Source organism: Bombus pyrosoma, linkage group LG8 (genome assembly GCF_014825855.1).
Source record: "Bombus pyrosoma isolate SC7728 linkage group LG8, ASM1482585v1, whole genome shotgun sequence".
Lineage (NCBI taxonomy): Eukaryota > Metazoa > Arthropoda > Insecta > Hymenoptera > Apidae > Bombus > Bombus pyrosoma.
Genome location: NC_057777.1, coordinates 8,318,015 through 8,337,789, shown reverse-complemented (window position 1 = coordinate 8,337,789; position 19,775 = coordinate 8,318,015). Strand labels below are relative to the sequence as shown.

At 31.4% G+C, this 19,775-nt stretch overlaps 1 protein-coding gene and 1 long non-coding RNA gene across 4 annotated transcripts; both read left to right on the top strand.

The window, feature by feature from the left end:
- Positions 1 to 2: 2 nt before the first annotated feature.
- On the top strand, positions 3 to 7,357 carry LOC122569907. 2 transcript variants are annotated; one of them, XR_006317613.1, is made up of 3 exons: positions 3 to 99; positions 400 to 791; positions 5,472 to 7,357. It is a non-coding gene; the product is annotated as an uncharacterized LOC122569907 (long non-coding RNA). The 2 variants fall into 2 exon arrangements; XR_006317614.1 differs by lacking the exon at positions 5,472 to 7,357 and adding an exon at positions 1,682 to 3,404.
- Positions 7,358 to 7,534: 177 nt separating this feature from the next.
- On the top strand, positions 7,535 to 19,764 carry LOC122569904 (leukocyte elastase inhibitor-like). Of its 2 annotated transcripts, none has more exons than XM_043731548.1 (6): positions 7,535 to 7,820; positions 14,748 to 15,052; positions 16,111 to 16,449; positions 16,564 to 16,820; positions 17,731 to 17,860; positions 18,038 to 19,764. In XM_043731548.1, the coding sequence occupies exons 2-6, from the start codon at positions 14,750 to 14,752 to the stop codon at positions 19,043 to 19,045; spliced, it is 2,037 nt and encodes a 678-aa protein (XP_043587483.1). In that variant the 5' UTR covers positions 7,535 to 7,820; positions 14,748 to 14,749; the 3' UTR covers positions 19,046 to 19,764. The 2 variants fall into 2 exon arrangements, with proteins under 2 accessions (XP_043587483.1, XP_043587485.1); XM_043731550.1 differs by lacking the exon at positions 7,535 to 7,820 and adding an exon at positions 12,982 to 13,123.
- The last annotated feature ends 11 nt before the right edge of the window (positions 19,765 to 19,775 follow it).

Below are 19,775 nucleotides of genomic sequence, written 5' to 3'. Positions count from 1 at the left end.
AATTTAAAGGCACGTACTCATGAGAGTAACGACGTAAAGTGAAGTGAAAATTAAACTGAGTTGAAAACGGTCAAACGATTTCCATCGCATTAAAATTTGGTAATAATAATTTAAAAATTTCATGCAAGCATTAAAAAAGACCTTTTTATTCAAAAGATAACATAACCAATAGATGATATTCATATTGTAATAATATATATATATACACACACACATATATATATATATTTTTTATCGTAGTACAATTATTGAATTTCAATGATTGTATTATTATAATATTATTCAATAATAATATTCCATATTATCTTTGCCCATAAAAAAGAATTAAATTAAGATGATACTAAATTAATAATTAAAGTCATAGTAGATTAGATCATATATAAAACAGGAATTTTTTAGATAAAAATGGAACATTGTAAACAGAAAAATTCTTTTATTGTTACATACATACATATGTGTGAAACCATAGAGATATAAAGATAGAGTGCGTGAACGAGCTGTAAAGGCGATATAGCCATAAAAAGAGAATGTGCCTTACAGGTAAATATGTAAGTATAGCACCGATCAACGAGCGGCATTATTTGCCTATGATGGAAGGGGCCTCTATGTAATGTTTTCTTTTCAGTCTCATATCGCATCCACTTACACGATAACATAGTAACGTATGTTTTATATGACTGGCGTACTATATCTTCATATATATTTTTAACCTCTATATATGAAACTAGTTGCTGCTACGTAGCTTTCTTATTTATACGTATAAATTTGCATCTTCAGTACAAGTAGAGCAAGTAAGTCTTAGGGATATTATCGAAGTAGATTATAAAACAACAGGTTCTCGTGCATATGTATTAGTAGAAGAGAGGTCGCCAAACGCATCTTTTGCATAATAATTAAAGAGAAAAAGGTTAATGTTTGACCTTCAAAATTTTCTTATTCTATTCTTTCCTGTATCTTTCTCTTAATCATATTTAGAATTTGTATGTATTATATGTAATGAAAACAGCATCTTAAAAGCTTTGCTTTATCACTTAATTTGAAAAACATAGGTGTATAAAATTTGGTTAGTTTCATTTTAACTCGAATAATATTTACAGCATTATTTATATAAAATCAAATGTGCGATTACTAATATATATATATATAAGATTGTTTCTTAATTTATATTTCTTAACCGAAGCAAAGAAGTTTCTCAGTTCATTTAAATATTGATACTTCTCCAATAACTATATAATACATCTGAATACATATTATCTGATCAAAAATGTCATAGAGATTATGCACAAAATATCTTACATGTATAATCAGATTTGATTTATCAGTTTAGCTAGGTCATTTTGACCAAGTAAATGTTACAAACAAAACTTTAGATGCTATCTAACCTTTCTTGGCATTTGAATTCTGCATCTAATATGCACTCTGTGATTCTAAATTTCTGGTAAAATTCTATCTATTATCTTGACAAATATTCAGTTATATCAAAAATATTATATGATACCTAAAATACATGTATATTATTATCATAAATATACAGAGAAAGTTTATAAAAATCAAGACAAGACATGATATGTAACATTTATATTATTAATCTAAATGAATAATATAATATTATAATAGATATACTATACGATATTATTTACTTACATATATCAGATATATTTTATACTGTTACATGGTCAAGATTACAACAAAAATTTCAATAATCTCAATATTGTCCACAATATTCTTCTATGACCAGTCGCTTGTGTTTAATGAATAAATCATCGAAATCCACTGGCGTGATCCGGAATAAAAATAAAATAATCTTTCAAAAATATCCCACCTTGGTCGGTATGATTGGAAATCTGCTTCGATAATGAATCGTTCTCATCGATTATGAAGCATGATTAATCACCACCGTGCAAGCGCTGTAATAATAAAACTCGGTATTCCCAAGCTCTTCTTTAAAACTAAACAAATGAAATTGTATCCAGTCCTCGCTTGACGTACGTATATTTGTCGATTGCCTTTTTCGTGTAAACACGATTTTCCTTTTATGTTGTGCAACGCTCTGTTATCGTATAATATTTTGTAGTATACGCAAGAGTGCACCATTTTCCATATGTTTTTTTCCTCCTATGCAAATTTCTTCCTCGAAACTGTACAGCTTCCATCGAAACGAAGAACTTCGCCATTCGTTTCTTATTACGTACATAAGTTCCTTCTAAGCCAAATACGATTTCACATAATTTGCATCGTCACTTTCCAAATTAGTCCCACGCATTGTGAAATTTCGTGACACGACTTCCGATCAGTGCCCGAAAGAGGTTATATTTTTAGATTATGGACGTTTACCTAAATTTAGGTTTTTATGTATATCATTGTGAATATTATCAATATATAATATATTATATAATACATTATAAGTATTAATATAACTTTCTATATCGACCAATAATGTAAAAGTTAAAAATGAGTAAATTTCGAAGAACCAATGAAAGAACGAATAAATGGCAAATAATCGAATAAGGGATTAAAATTGAATAGTATTTAAATGAGTTTTAATTTGAATAAAAAGTCATTCTGAAATAGCGCACCCTATGCTGCCTCTGGCCTGAGGAAAAAGAAAACAATCATTTGCGTGACTAACGGTAGAGATACTGACACAGTTACAGAGGCGAACGTGGTGCTAATCGATTTTCTATTTATATGAATGGCGATTAATTATCAGCAAAATCTTTCCTGCGGGCTTTGTGATCCTTATCGGTTTTGTCGATTGTTGCGGCTGAATTCGAGGCGCGTGGATAAAATCATGTAACGCTATCTAATGGGATAGGTATGCATAATTGAAAATAAAAGAAGTCCCGTGATTCCGTTCCGATGATCCTCGTAATCATCGATTGTTCGAATTTCCCGATCACGTGTAATTAGTCACCTGTCCAAAAGAGATTCATTCACGTTTAATTCTGAGCATAAACTGTTAACTACTATCAATTTTGACAGTATTTATCGGAGAACATTAATAAATTATGAGTAGATTGCAGATTTGTACGTATTTAAGAGATTTTTTTAAATACAAAAAATGGACTACAGACTTGGCGAATTTCAATATTTCATTAACGATGACATTGTTCATCTGCGATTATTTCAAACATGTTGTTTTATTAATATTAGTTATTACTGGTATTAGTTGATAAATTATCAACTAATCAAATGAAAGAATTTTCGGATGACAATCTAATTAGACCATAGGTTTTTTAAAAGTCAAATTTGATAAAACGATTAAATTAAATTTAAGAAAATTTCGAGATAGTAGTACACCAAATGACGGAAAATATTGTCTTTGTAGAATTTTTAGGGTAAATAAAGATAATTTTTTTAGTTCTAGAAGCCTTCTAATTTTAAAAAGTTGCAACCCACATCTCTATTAATAATAAATTAAATTTAATTTATGATATTACATTTTATTATAGTTATTTATAATTAAATTATAATATAATATTAAGACTTGTAGTATAAACTATATATAATTTATATAATGGTATACTTTATATTATATTACGAAAAATACCTGGAATATGGAACTATTTTTTTAAATATAATTGAAATATATATGTATACCTTATTATCTAAAAATATAACCTTCGTGTATGGATATTATTACCGGTCACGCAATTCTAGTGATCGTATATCTTTTATTTGCTGCAAACAAAAAGGGGCTGACGAAATAATATTTGCTCTTTTATGACCTTGCTACCTTTTTTAAATCGATAATAATGTAACAAATATTAAACTTGATCTTATTTGCAGCCTTCTTTATCTTTTTTTCATAAAATATCATCTTTTCTTATAATAATACTTCAATTCGACATTTATATTATTCTATTTATAAAAGAAATCAGACTCTCTGAGAAACACCGGCTCGCGGTTATTTTTTCGACTGAAAAACGTCATTGAATAAAATTCTGGCAGATCTTTTGTTTTCAAATGCGTCATTGGCACATGATATTAATCAAAATCTCAGAATTAGTTTCTCCAAGAAGATAGCTCACTCATATATGACCATATCTATTGGATGTATTACAGTTTAATCATGATATCTTGTTTTCACTGCTGAATTGATATTAGAAAAATTTATAAGTACATATAAGGTGACATGATTCCTCACTTTAAGTATTTATTTCTCGAAAAAATGACTTGCTACTATTGAAAAGGATGATAAATACGATTCCAGCAATGACCCTTCTTTTAAATCCACCCTTGGGTAAACCCACATCTACGGTTACCTTATGCTTTTTCAAGTGTATTAGCTATTCAAACAAATCGTATTTATTATTCCAAAATTGTCTGTTTATATAGAGGTGAGAGACAGATTATTAATGTAAAACAGTAACTTAAAGATGCAATGTGAAAATTCAGTCTGTCAAAATCAAAAATAATAAAATTGGATCGAAGGCTTCATTTTTTAGGAAATTGAATTATATAATTTGCCAAATATCATTCATTAGGAAAATTCTTTAATAAAATCAAATTATGTGTCAGAGATTACCAAAAAGTGTGTGGCGTTATTATTACAAAAGATTAAGATATTGTAGCGGGATATACATAATACGATTGAATTTCTTTTTAAGGATTTACGACTCAATTCTCACTGTAAATTAATTTTTTATTCTGAAAATCATTAATATAATGATTTATGTATGTAATAATTTAGAAATACAATTTAGATGTTTACAATTCGACCCTTATGGTCAGTTACGTGGAGAAGTTAAGCACACAGTTAAACCACAAAATTAGTTGATGTTCTACGAAACATTAAAAGCTATGTGATATTCTTATTATGTTACTAAAATAATAAGATACAATGAGCGTTTATGGCTTCCCCTTTATCGCACATTTTTGTTGGGAAATCCACTGATATATGACGCATGAACTTAATTCATATTTGGCAGATTATTAAAAATTGTGTAGTGTCATTACCCAATAAAGATAAATAAATTGAGGCTTTATAATTCAATTTCACTATTTGGAAATATATATATATAAACATATATATATTTATATTATATATATATTTATATTATATATATATTTATATTATATATATATATTTATATTATATATATATATTTATATTAAATATAAAAGAAAATATAGAAACACAAAGAAGTTTGGAGAAACATTCGATAACAAGTGGTGACTTTTCCAAGAAATATGAAGCAGCTACAAAAATTTCGTCGTTGTTGTTTCAGTGGAGATAACGCTCTGGAGTTTGAATGTGTGATAAAGTGTTTGACTGGTTTGTTTGTTTTTGCTATTGCATGATATCTATCGAAATATTGAAAAATGTCCGATGAATGTTTTTCTCCGACTACCGAAGGTTTACCTCACATGCACTGGTTTGAATGCACGCTGATACCTTGAAAATGTTAATTTTTTAATTAACAGCGTCCTGAGTGTTACGACAACTCTATTATATGCCCTTGTTGCAGCTTCTTTTGGCAAGGACAGGGCGACACCTGAACTGACGTCAGGGATTGGGTTTTCCGAAAGGTTCTGGTATCTCTAGTTCAGAAAATTCGGCAATCTGTATTGTTACATACAAATAGATGTTTATACATGTCAATGTAATACTCCTTCTAAATTACACTTCGTAAAACTTGTTTAAAACAGTTTCTGGTTTTTATTGGAAGTTGGAATATTCTATTCGAATGTCCACCTGTACAACCTTACTATAAACTATTTCGTCTAAGACCTCACAGTGTTCCTCTGTGAGTTTTTCTGTCGGAATAAAATTAATCTCTTTTAATCCTTGTACTGCGCAGAACGATTATAGCTTATCATCGCTAACGCGAAATGTCATGCCTATATATAACAGAAAATAAAATAAATAACAATATGTATAACATTACAGAAAAATGTAAAATGTCAGTAACAAACTTTCTCAGAAAAAAGCTTGCGTGTGTTGAATAAATTTTTGTTAAATAATTGGCAATTAATCTAGGTATTCTTTATTTCTTGGGTAACAAGCAAACCAATCTAATTATCATAAGCATTTATTATTTCAAATAACCTTTATGTAATATTGACTTACGCCAAATTTAACACCCCTGCCTCCTAAATGCTCAAGATATGGCTCAAAGTAAAGTCTTGTATAAACGCTACCTTATCCAAAAATAAATAAAAGATAGAAAATATAATACATATGCAATACATTAAGGATTACGAAAAATAATAAGAATTTACCACAGTCAATAAACAAAAGAAAATTTGAATCGTCATAAGCCAATCATTGCTCGGATCAAGTCTTGTATAATAAGAAGTGGATCCAAAATATGCAGAATAGAAATAAAAAAAATTGGAGTTTGTCTTTCAAATTGATTTTGAAAATCTGCTAAGTATGTATGCATTTGTAAGTGAGATGAAATTTATAGAACAAACAGGAAATCATTTCACCAAAAATGTAGAATAAAGTTTTTTTCATCTAAAACTTATCTAGGTTTTAAGAAAATTGATTTTGGAAGGTTTGTGGAGTGGGCAGATGATTTCTTATGCAAAAACAGACTTTGAAAGTTAGCTGCGTATGCAATAGTATGCATACACTTACATACGTAATTATATGCATACAATACGGTACAGTAACACCATTGTTTCTATATTTAGAATGCCTACGCGACTTTTATAAATTATTAGATTATTAGATTCAACAATGTACAAATTCAACAAAGCACAAAGAAAAATTTTATCAAGAATACCAAAATCGATTCTCTCGAAAACCAAGGTCTAAATGAAAAGATTTTATTCTACGTTCTCTATTTATTTTATTTTGTTACATAAATCATCAGTAAATTACAAATATTTATGCAAACCCAACATTTGTATAAATGCAACTATACAAATGGAACCAAAGCGTAGACGTATTTTCCCTATGATTTATTTTCAATATCATTCGATAGGTCTTTCAAATTTAAGAAAACATACAAAGTCATTGACTCTCGCCCTATTCACAAAAAAGAAATACAAGAGCAAAGATTTATTAATATTATAAATTATTACATTAATAAACCGTAGCAAAGATTAGTTTCACTTATTTGTTAAAGCATACCTTACTTTAGATAATCGATACATTTTTCCATGTAATGCGCATTTTGTGTATTTCTCTATAAGTGCGTAAAAAAACTCACTTCCTATGCACTCGTATATTTATAATCGCACACCATATGTCCACCAATGCCTCCAATTTCACGGAAAAGATATAGCATCGTTGACTCTGTCTCATCACCGAAGCTGCTTTCAAAATGTGATATATATAAATTTTTGGTTGTGAAACAGTCATTTGTCTAGGAAATCCATGGGTCAACAATATTTGATAATATTAGTTTTTTATAGGCTGACCCCCCATCATCGAGGTGTTCGATCCGGTTCCTAGAAATGATATTGTACAGTGACATCCCCTCTTTCGCATATACAAACTGTAGGAAGCGTCGCGTACGGCAAGGGGAAGTGGCAGAGACGAAACCGGTAAATACAATAAAGCACAACGGAGACCGTAGTAACTCAGTCGTCTCGTGGCTGTCGATCTATTAACAAGGCGAGTACTGTGTATCATTCCGTCAACGAGAACACGCATGCAGAAGATCTTCGACTTTTTATCAAACGCACGTGACATTTTCATTTTCTTCGCCATTCTTTATCCATTATCTCGTTTCGCTGTCTTTCACGATACTATGACAAGTAAATTGGCCTCGACAATTTAATTTATCAGTGAAAAGAACGCACGGTGTTCGAGTGGAAGCTGCAAGAGAAAGAAACGCGACATTTGGAAGAAGACATTTGAAAAGGTATGTAAGAAGACGAGAATCAGAGTGTTCTGTATAGACGGGAGATAGTTGAAGGAGGTCGAGGGATTCAGTGATCAGAATGCGGAGCTTGTGTCACATATTCTGATACCTGGCGTAATTCTATCAAAACATCGAGGTTTTTGTTATATTTTCAAAGTTATGCCTAGAGTGCGATTTAATTTTGCAAACGCAAACTACAAGGAAGTAAAACTTCAGCAACGATTTGTTTCACCTATTGGATATTAGAACGACTACTGTATCTTATATATTTAACGTATTTTAATTGTATTCATCTTCAAGTTTCTCATAAATCCACAAAAATCTATAATCTAGATAGAGGAACATTGACAGAGCAATATTTCTCTATTGTTCTCTTTTTTACATTATGCTATATCTGGAATCTGGAATCAAATACTTTGATAAATTTAAATTGAAACAAGGAATATATTGCCATTGCTCAAATTTCATATCTATCTATAATTAACAGCCGATGCTTCATAAAATCTATACAAAGTTTAATCAGCAAATTCAAGTGTTTTCGCACTATCAGTTTTCGTTCATTTTTGATACATTACTTTTTTATTTATACTAATAAATATTGATCATTGTTCTTATCGATGTCTCAAATATCGATTCGATTGAAGCTAGAAGGGGAGACTGAATTAAAAAGTTTCATTTGAGAAAAGTAGGAATATATTTTATATATTCGTAATATAATTTCAAAGAGAATACCCAAATATCTATAGATGACATAGATACGAAATCACAAAGAGGTTAAGATCTTACTAAAGGTTAATCTTGAAGAGAAAGCTATCGTATGTAAATAAAAATTCATGAATATCTATACCTTTCTTTTTAAGATATGACGTTTGACTCCAAAGATATTCATTGCAAAGGAATGTTGAATCATTCGCAGAAGCTTTTTGATAGAATGGGATTATATTGGACATTTTGATGAATTTTAAGAAGGTAGAATTAAGTGCTGATAAAACATTCCTATGATAATAATTATGGGACACTTTTGAAAATTTGGGATTATTAAGTTCTGCATACACGTGAAAGGATATTCGAGTATTTTGGCGATTTTTCAGAAAGTAGAATTTGATGATAATATAGTTTAGGTATAGAACAGTTTAAGTAACACTTGCAGGTATTTTGAATGTTTCAACGAATTTTGAGCAAGAGGAATTGGATAATAACTCAAATAAGTTATAAGTACTTCTTTCATGATTACATAATTATAATGGACGTTTTATGGAATACTTTCGTGATTATTCGTGACATTTTTATGGGAATGTAAATTTTGAAGGCACATGAGATTATCTGTAAAGTTCGGATGAATTCTGGAAGACACTTTTTGATTAAAAAGAAGGCAACTTAGAAATCATTCCAATTAATGCATTAAAGAATTTTTTTCTACATCGAATACGATATACGTTTCATCGTTTAGGAAAAAAATAATACTTATTTGGGATTCTTCTTCCATTCAAATTTTTATTCTCCAAAAGGACACAGTTACACTCAATGGTTTAATAATTTACGTTTTGCGTAAAATAAAAGCAATCTGGAATGTGTAATAACTAATCGGTGAAACAGTTTTAAAGAAGCATAATACTAGCGATAGTAACCACAAGTAACGATAAACGAGAGATAGTAGCAAATAAACAGAGAAATAATGGTAGCAATGATAAATCGTCGCGTTTGGTCAGACGATGCGAATTCCAACAGATGGAGGGAAATTCCGCGGAGATTCCGAGAATGCAAAAACCAAATATTATTTGCAGAACCAGTTTCACAAGGAGCAGATATCCACGTGATTGTGTCGCCAACGATTGCAGTATCCTGTAGCTGAACGCACAATCGCTCGATCGTTTGATTCCGTTTTTAACAGAAACTAATTCAAAGGGTATCACGATCGGAACAACGATATACGTATATGATTTGGAACAATTTTGCTGTTTATTGTTCCCAAACAATGATTATTTCACCACGTCGAATAATGATCATCCGGTCCTCGCCAAAGTAATTTCCAGTTACAGTGATTCACAGAAGTATGACACATTCTCCTTTGGCTAAAATATTTACGCACTAAAACAATATATCAATAATATAAAAATGCAATATTATATTATATAATATAATATTATAAACATACTAGTTTGATACAATGATTAATTAATATAGCAATAAAGTATAATAATTATAAAGCAATAAAGTAATATATTAACCTCAGGTTCTCTTGCATGATTCGTCCATCATGATTGGTGAAATTTTACAGATTATCAGTTATAGGTTACCATTGTTAATAAATATCTCAGATTAGCAATAATAAGTTTGACGATGAAAGAAAATAAGAAAGTTTTGAAAGTAAATTTTACGATGTATAAATTATTTGATGATATTATGCGATAAAAGATCATGAAATTGTAAAACAGGAATTTATAATATACAACTTCTAGTTTAAATTATATTATTGATTGGGAAATTGTCGTGCAAGATGGAAAGATAGTATCTGTGAATAATAAAACTATCGTGCCTTTCGAAATAACGGGTTTTAAACTTTACATTTTTGCAGATATTGAAAGTGTGCATGGACAATTTTTGACAGAATTATTCCTGACCTTTACTAAGATGTATAGTTATATACATCTATTTATTTTCATCACATTACCAGTTATAATCCTCTGCTATAATCTTTATAATCAGTTATAATCTTCTAATATTGACATAAAGTTCTTCTGTTTATAAATACACTGTTTACATTTTGCTTAGAAGCTAATTGAGTCAAAGCTGAATCTTTGTATAACAACGAAATTCATTTTTCATTCATTGTAGTTTATTGTAGTTTTGTTTTTCTATAACTCGGTAGTATAGTGTATTTAAGGTTTTATTTTTCAGTTGTTAATATTTAAAAGTCCTGAAATTCAACAAACCTCGCATAAGTGAGTTTACATCATACATAATAAGAAAGATACACGATTTAATATACACTGAAAAGGGCAAATAATCACGTCATAGCTTTACCGTCAAATAGTAGATACATTATATCATCTGTCTCCTTTATTAATAACTGTTCTTTGTATCTTGTAGTACAGGTCCGTTATGGAACACTAGATGACATAATTTGGTAAAGTTTTAACCAGTATACTTCATTCTACAATTTTATTGAGCCATTTAAAACTCAGACTAAATAACATTACCGAAGTTAATCGTTCAGGTTTCTGAGTAGTCAGAGTAATAAATAAAACGTACAATGTGTAAAATCAAAGAATTATCAGAATGCACATAGAAACAACTAATTTGACTTCTCAATGATTGAATACATTCTTAACTATAACTCACTCTTGAACATTTTTTTTCTCTTTTTCTTTGTGTTTCTCAATTCATGTTTTATTACTCATAAAACTCATCGATTATATTAACGCGTAACTAAAAATTGAAGAATCATGGTCGAGCGTATTACTTTCGGAATCAGCAGGTGATAAGGTCTTCATACAAGGATATATAAACTATGATGCTTAATGAATGTTACTAAGTTATTCATCTTCATATTCGTCCTTTCTCTATGCCTCGTTGTCGTACACTTTATCAAGGATAACACTTGAATCCTGTTAAATCTTCTTCGACGCTATCAGTGATCAGCAATGATCCTTTCAGACGGATCTTCAACGAAGATGGATAATTATAGAGGATCATCGAGTTTGTGATAGTCATGAAATTCCTACACTCGAATGACTAGTTTATTGGAGACGCGCTTGTCGTGACTATACATGGCAATAAAATAGAGAAAGAGATCGCGTATCGTGATAATTGGAAAATCGAACTTTCAAGGAATGGTAGACTTAGTCATTGACGCAATTTTGAAATAGACACCTGCTTCCAAGAAAACAATTTGTATCGAAGGTTAAGAGAATTTTTAGAGATAAAGATGGATTCTTCGATATTTCTCCTATGGTTCGATTATATTAATTGACGAATTCTGGGGATTTAGATAGTCAGTTACTTTTGGGCTTCCATTGTTCTTATTTTGTATGCAATTATATATACGAGTTACAACGAACGGAATTTTCCAATTCTGAAAGTAGAATTCCCAACAATCATTTTGACTGGAAAGAAGATTCTTAAAAGGTCAGGCGCGTGGTATAATCCTGCGTTACCTTTCTTTTCGGTTTCTATTGTTTTTAAACTGCAGAAAATTATATTAGAGATATATAGAATTGGACCAGGCGAAAATTGAAAATAGAATCTCCATGCATAGTTTCAATTGGAAAAAAAATTCTGGAAATATCAGAAATACAAAACTTCTGGTTTTTTAATAAAATATATATTACCAGAAGAAAAACAAGCTTTTATTCATATATTCTACAAAAAGTTATTTAAATTTTCTAAAACACAAATTCCTCGAAATCTATTAAATTTTTACTACAATTATGTACTCGTATAATCACAAAAATTTCAATAAAACTGCAATTTAGTTGTTTCGATTATTCTACTACTTCTAATATTAAATTGTAAACGATCTAAGTCATCGTGCATTACGAAACATTTCTTCTTCCTTCCAAAAGCGAATTAAACGGATAAACCACGTTCTTCCTACAATTACAAAACATCTCAGCAATGTCTTTTAACTATCTCATCCAACATCAAACCTCATAAGCAGCTGAGTACATTTACCTTTTATGTTTCTTTCAAACAACCCTGAAACAATCTTCATCGATCCGTAAAAGCGCACCTGGCCGTTAATACAATTTTACGACGCATGTTCATATACGTTTATGCGTCTCATTCACTTAAAATAACCAATATACAGTTGAACGTATGTGTCTCGGCCATGCATCATTGTTCATCTCGCAACCGACTAAGGATAACGTTTGATGTGGGTTTTCCCACTGGATGCTCGCTACCACGATATTGTCAAGTTTAATCTTCAATGACGCGAGCAAAAGCATTTTATAGTGTCGTGAAATACCCGCAGACAGATCGATACCTAACGCTATGTACGCGTAACAATACATTAGTATCTTCGTTATTTTCTCGCCAGTGGAGGAACGACGTATCTGTTAAATAATATCAAAATAATCGTTGCTTTCTTAGTCGCTTAATGATTATAATGAATAGTGATGTTGTTGTATCGTAATTATTGCTACGTCTTGAAAATTAATGATTGATGTTGGACACGTTAGGGTAGAGCAAATATCGCATGTAAAGAAAATTATTAATAAATTTTCATCCTGTTCGTTAATTTTTCGATTTGGTAGTACATAAGATGGGAATCGTATTGATGTTGGTATTCTAATAAATTGGTAAGTTAAACTTTTCTAAGTTTGTCTTAAAATAGGTTCTTAGGTATGTTTTCTTTTTGCATAATTGTGTTGTTAACGAAAGAGATATAGAATTTCGATGAATTCAATATTTGGAAAAAATGCTTTTAACAGGAATTTTTGGTGAAGATAAATTTTATTTTTTTTTTTATATGAATTTGTGAAAAAAAGAGTTTTTTGGTAAAATAATTTTTAGGATAAAATACCTGTTAATTAGAAGCTACTTTTCAATATCTTTTAATAAACTGGCGCTAATTAGTAGTCCATATTTTCAATCTAATTTATTTACAGTGTTTATATAAATAGTTAGTACGGAATACGCAAATAAAACACGATAACATATGTAAATAGGAAATTGGAACGACCATATGTATCTTGGTGAAATGATAACGAAACTTTTAAATCAATTGTAGCATATCATTACAGCAACACAATTAATTGACAACGATTAAACTACTTCTTTTTCATTTGCTATTACTCTTCGTTATAAATCTCCTTCTTTTCTCCTTCAGCATCTTTTTTCCTTTCCTAACAAATATGTAGAAAGAATGAAGAAGCCCTACATTCTTAAGTTCAAGAAATTTCACTTTTAAAGGCAGATGGGTTAAGTGTAGTATGCAAATAGAGTTGTGCGATTTCGTAAACGTTGTTTACGTTGACTGTACATACTTACAATTTCACGTATAAGAGAAAGAGAAAGAGAAAAAGAAAAAGAAAGGAGTGCATGGATATCAGATAAGTTTTAGAAATATACAGAGAAAATGAATATTTATGAACCAGAAGCTAATGTTTCGAATGTTCTCATACTTTGTTTTATCGATATTTTTCCCCAATCAATCCTCCTACTTAATTTAATATAATTCTCATTTTTCTCTAATCAGTATTCTTTACATTCTTTTTTAATGGATTTTAAATATGTATATTCTTCGGTCCAAAATTAAATTTATCCCCGAAGAGATTAATTTGTCGCGGTCACAGACAAATATACGCGAAGAATCCAAATGAAGCAGCTAAGACATTCATTAAGTTTTTATCCTCGTTGAGTTTATCGAAGTTTAAATTCCTATTTCATCTTATTTATCGCACTAATTATTCGACGCTGATTGCGGAATTTAAAATCCGTGAAGAAAATGACCACCAAAAGCATATTATATTTATACCTGCACTCGACTGGTTAACAACGGTAAAATTTTAAAACAGGTTCTTCAGAACATCACGGCTCTTCTCTGGTATATTGAAGAGTAGTTTACAAAGAAAAGATTTCAAACTATAACTAGAGTGCAGATATTTATAGGCATTCACATTATTTTAATAATGACATTCGAATGTTAGGGTCTTCAATCATCTATGTGTAATCGTATTTTGCTGATGTTCGTATACTAAAGTGCTGAGTCATTTACGTATAACATTTTCCATTGACTAACTTTAACAATTTTGTTCATAACAAATTTCAATTTTCATATTTCGATACTATTAAAATATTCGAATCCTTCACAAAGCACCTGTTTCTAATACTTTACCTTACAATTTTAACTGCAAAAATAATTACGCACATATCACAAAAATATGTCTAATTACCATTATCTGTTTTTTTCTTTTTTTGCAGAAATGAAGACTACGCTTATATTCCTGTGTCTCACGGCCACTTGCTTTGGTCAACTAATCTATCCAGACGATAAATTGCTCGCGTCTACAACCGTTCCTTCATCCATTTTTCCAAATATCCCTCAAAATGTACAGTCACAAGATTCTGTGAAGAGCAAAATCAATTCCTATCAAGTAAATTCGCAATTACCACGAACTTCACCGCCAACACTTGGACTCGGTGCACCGCAAAGAACAAAGGCATCATATCCAACTACGGATTATGCGGCTGTTGCCGAAAACACGTTGCAAGGCTGGAACGATCATGTAAGCATAAAAATACTTGTTAAAATAAGTACTTAGACTGTACCCGGTTAAGTGTAATTTTTCCTTTATTCATATGAATGATACATATCTATTTGTATGTACTATACGTATGTATATGTGCTTTTTGGAAAATAACGTGGCAATTCTTTTTGTAGCTACTGTACGTTTAAGACTATTATTCACGCTGTGTATTAATCTTTTTTAAGTCTAAAGTAGCTTCAAAGTATCATAAAATCATCCAAAAAGTACTTATCATGTTTTACTGCTGTGAGCTTGAAATATTATTTAATGGATGAAAATATACAAAATTCTGTTTAGCGTCTTAACGTATAAGGATTAAGTACGTTTTCGTTCTGCATCGTGAACGCGCTAAGAAATTTTCCACCGACAAAAAAATAGAATTCGATCTATAAAAAAGCCAAATAATGCAAGAGAATTAAAAAGGCATACAGTGAAAGGTTTTGATAGAAGCTTTGGGTGATTACAATTCAATTCATTATCGCATGAGTCACGAAGAGTAGTAGAAGTGTGTAACTTATAAAATTGTGAAATACTCTTGAGAAATTCATGATGAGAATAAAAGGCAGCATCAGTGATGCAAGTTGTCCGGTAAACATTAACAGTTGAACAGTGATCTTAAAGTTTCATACGGATAGATTAATGATACCTTGATGGTAATTTGCGGGTTTTCACTTTTTTCGTATTTTACCAGCGTAAAATGCAATTATGCGTTGAATAAAGGTCTTGAAGTGTTTTTGAATTTGTGTAAATCGCCACAACCTTATAGCTTACAGCGCGTTACACAATAGAATACATACTGAGGTCGAAAAAGTTTACAAGTGTTGTTTAACTCTGACTGCACATTTTTCTTTGCTGTCGCTGATGACACGTAAACAGTTCACGTTTATTTCAATTAAACGAGCATGTTTCTTTTTCAAATCAGCGGAAGCTCTCGTAAAAGATATTTATTGAGAAAGTTAAGAAAATCTTCCATCAATAGAATATACGAACATATACTATTGAAAGTGGATAATAACGTGTTTGGAACTACGTTACAGGTGAACAATATCATCGCTAATGGAGTACTGAAATTCGGTCTGGACGTAGAACGAGAGATTCACAGAACTCGGGGCGTATCCTTAATCGAGCAACGGGACAACATAGTTTTTTCGCCAACTAGCCTTGCCGCAATATTGGCAATCGTTCTTGCAGGTTCTGCGGGTAGGACTTTCGATGAAGCGTCCAAGGTTCTTGGATTAGAGGCCGGGATTGATATCTCACAAAATTCTGAGATTGTTCACCAGATGTTTGGCGTGCTTTTGTCTCAACTTCAAAGTAAAGAATCTGCTGGGATACTTCTACCGCAATTGAACTTCGCCACAGCGGCATACGTGCAGGTAAAATTTCCTTTCACGAGCGAATTAAACTTTAGAAAAATGAAAAGGGAATTGGATTTCATTTGAAGTAAAACGAACGTGTAATTGATTATAATTTTAATGGTTGTGGTTTAGAATGGATTTCCAATACTACCGCAATTCAAGTTACTTAGTAAAGAGATTTATCAAACCGATATATTCAGCGTGGATTTTGCTAGAAATGGAAAAGGGGCAGAGGAGATGATAAACATGTGGGTGCAGCAGAAAACGAAAGGCAAAATTACAAGTATCCTAAATCACGCGCCGGGGCCAGGAACAGCGATGATTCTATTATCAGCGCTCTATTTTAATGGAGAATGGGACCAATACTTTTTGGATGGAGCTACGAAAAGGTATCATTTTCCTTTATGAAGGAAGTTTATGTATGTTTTATATAGAGAATATAGACCATTGTAATCTCTTTTCTACTTTTAACCCTTTGATCGTTATGAACGAATATATGCGTCTAGCAGAAGCTATTTGTGTGGACCAGGGATGAATATATGCGTTTATCAACTTTTCCGGCCTCTCCCACGCTTGAGATTCTTTTACTAGTGTATGAGATAATACATGTGCATTTCTTAGTAACAGTATAAACAAAAAAATGGAAGTTCATTTATCTTCTGTATATGAATATGAATAATATCCCTTTTCATTCCGTTGTCGCCGTCGTGGTGACATCGTAAAAAGAAGTAACAATTCCATTGTCGCCGCCATGGCGACGTTGTAGGTGTACAGGTGTACATATACATTATAACTCAGTTGCGCCTTGCATATTCAACCAATACAGTCCACATTAGCAAAAGAAGTATTCCGTTTTCAAAGATAGCAACCGCTAGGCGTGTGTCATCCACACGAGTTGTTTCCGCTGGGAGTATTCAACACTCAAAAGGTTTAATAAGAAAAATTTGTTTCAATCAACTTGCATTATTGAATTTTATTTTTTTAATATTATAATTATTAAAAAGTAACCAAGGATTTGTGTAATATTTCTTTTCGTTTCTATTTCTTTTTTTACTAAGCTCCTTCAATTTTATAAAAATATTTGTTCTACTCATGTTGTAATGGATTTCCTGTAATGGAATGTAAAGTACCTGTTATTCTATTACATTTTTTGTACATTAACAAAAGAATATAAGTTATTTCATTTAAGTATTTTAATAATGTAAGCTTTTATATATCATTTCACTGTTTGACTCTTAATGGGTTAATAATCAATTGCAATTATGGCGCATTATATAATTAATTCGATTGTTTAAATAGGAAACCATTCTTCATTGAGCCAGACGAGACAGTTAATGTCAACATGATGTACAATGGAGGCACGTTTCCGTTCTACTTAGACAAGAAATTGGGCGCGAAGATCATTGGTTTTCCATACAAGGGTCGCGAAGTAAGTATTTTAAAAATTCACAACAAATATAAGCTTTCAAATAATGTTATTTTGTTTCAATTCAAAATCAGTTATTCCATTCTACTGCGACTAAAATTAAAATTCACCCGATTCTTCAAAAATTTCTATTACATACACATACATATCTTATCAAATTATTCCATAATTTCTTTTCAGCTCTCGATGTACGTTTTGCTTCCAACAGCTCCAGGTGCAAAAGCTCTTCGAGAATTCAAGAACAAACTAACAGTCGACATAATCGAGAATTTAATTAAGAATGCAAAGAACGAAACATGTATCATTGGTTTTCCACGAATGAAGTTAAGCACCAGCCTAAGTTTAAGGCCTACACTCGCCGCTTTGGGTCTCGAGTCTTTATTCGATCCAGCAACAGCAGATTTGAGCCTCATATCTCAATCCAATGTCGTAACCAATATGGATAACAGAAACCAGACGAACGTGAGGCTTTCAGAATCACGGCCGAAATCATATCCTACCATAACTACTTCACAGAATAGTAACGAAAAGAAACCACAGAATGAACTATACAACGACATGATATACTTTCCCTCTCGTTTCTATCCTTCCTCAGGATCAAGAAACCAAGATCAAACGGGTCGTGTGGTAAAACGAAATTATTTTACGTATGAGGACAAAATTCGTGGTTACAACGTGGAACAATGGGCGAATGGGTTTTTCCTCAGAAAGACTCGTGATATTCGTGACGTTAAAGGAAAGAAAGATAGGAGCTCGTATACAGTGGAGGGCAGATCCAAAGAATATCAAGATAATGCAAAGATTGTAAATCTCGAAGAAAACAAGTATCGTTTCGAAGAACAAACAGGAAGAAATAGAAGGCAAACCAGACCAATTGATCAAAACTTCCTGGACTTTGTGAGACATCAGAATCTTCCATCATACGGGCTGGACAGACTTAGAAATAACGCAAATCTGGTCAACCCACATCTCTTCGCTACAGATGTTCTTCAAAAGGTAGAAATGGATATCACAGAAAAAGGTACCGAAGCCGCAGCCGTGACTAGCGTTGTATTAGAGCGTGATGGAAGTCAGAAGAGGTTCATTGCGAATCGACCTTTCATCTTCTTCATCAGACACGACCCATCGAAGCTCGTGCTCTTCTGGGGCACGATAAATGTTCCAACGCCAAATTATCCGACTACGTAATCTGAAGCACAAGTCTTCCTTAAAATATGACGACGAAGACAACTATCGAAGAAAGTAATCACGTTGAACAATTACTAACATTCTTTCTTCCAATTGGTATTATGTATCACAGCTTACCTTCACAGTAACGACCGTACATAAATTCATTTCTTCGTGAATAGTACTCGTTATGCGGGTGATTACCATCCTCGAATGAGTAATTTCGTTTGAAGGATCGATAAAAGAAACCGGTTTAGCCGAAGGAAACGCTTTTTCCTTTGCACGCAACAAGTTGATACAAATATTCACGCGCTATTTATTTATACGATTCTTTCCTTGAATCTCCGCCTTCGTAGGTTAGAGTTATGCGCATAATTATGAAAATAATCGAATCGAAAGCTATATTTATAGATGCTATATCTGTATTTCCTACCTGTAATGGAACAGTATTTTCTCAGAATTTAATATTATATTATTTTACTTCCGACTGCGATTTGACGTTATATTAAATGGTATATTGTTAGCGTAGGATTAAGTTATTGAGAGATTTTATGTAATCATATTGAATAAATGTCTGCGTTTCCTTTTTTCAATTGTGGAAATAATTGATTGAGGCGAAAATAATGATATCAAAAGGGTTTTGACATTATTATTGTCAAAGCCATATATATATATAAGTTATCACTTTGTTTGATCTACTTATTTTTGGACAATAAAGACAGATTTTTTTTAGATATAAAGATATGGTTTC

Bases quoted from the DNA above. Each gene is read 5' to 3' on its own strand.
- LOC122569904 (XM_043731548.1), top strand. From the start codon at position 14,750: ATGAAGACTACGCTTATATTCCTGTGTCTCACGGCCACTTGCTTTGGT. The intron at 15,053-16,110 runs GTAAGCATAAAA...ACTACGTTACAG, and splicing joins TGCAAGGCTGGAACGATCAT to GTGAACAATATCATCGCTAA. The intron at 17,861-18,037 runs GTAAGTATTTTA...ATTTCTTTTCAG, and splicing joins TTCCATACAAGGGTCGCGAA to CTCTCGATGTACGTTTTGCT.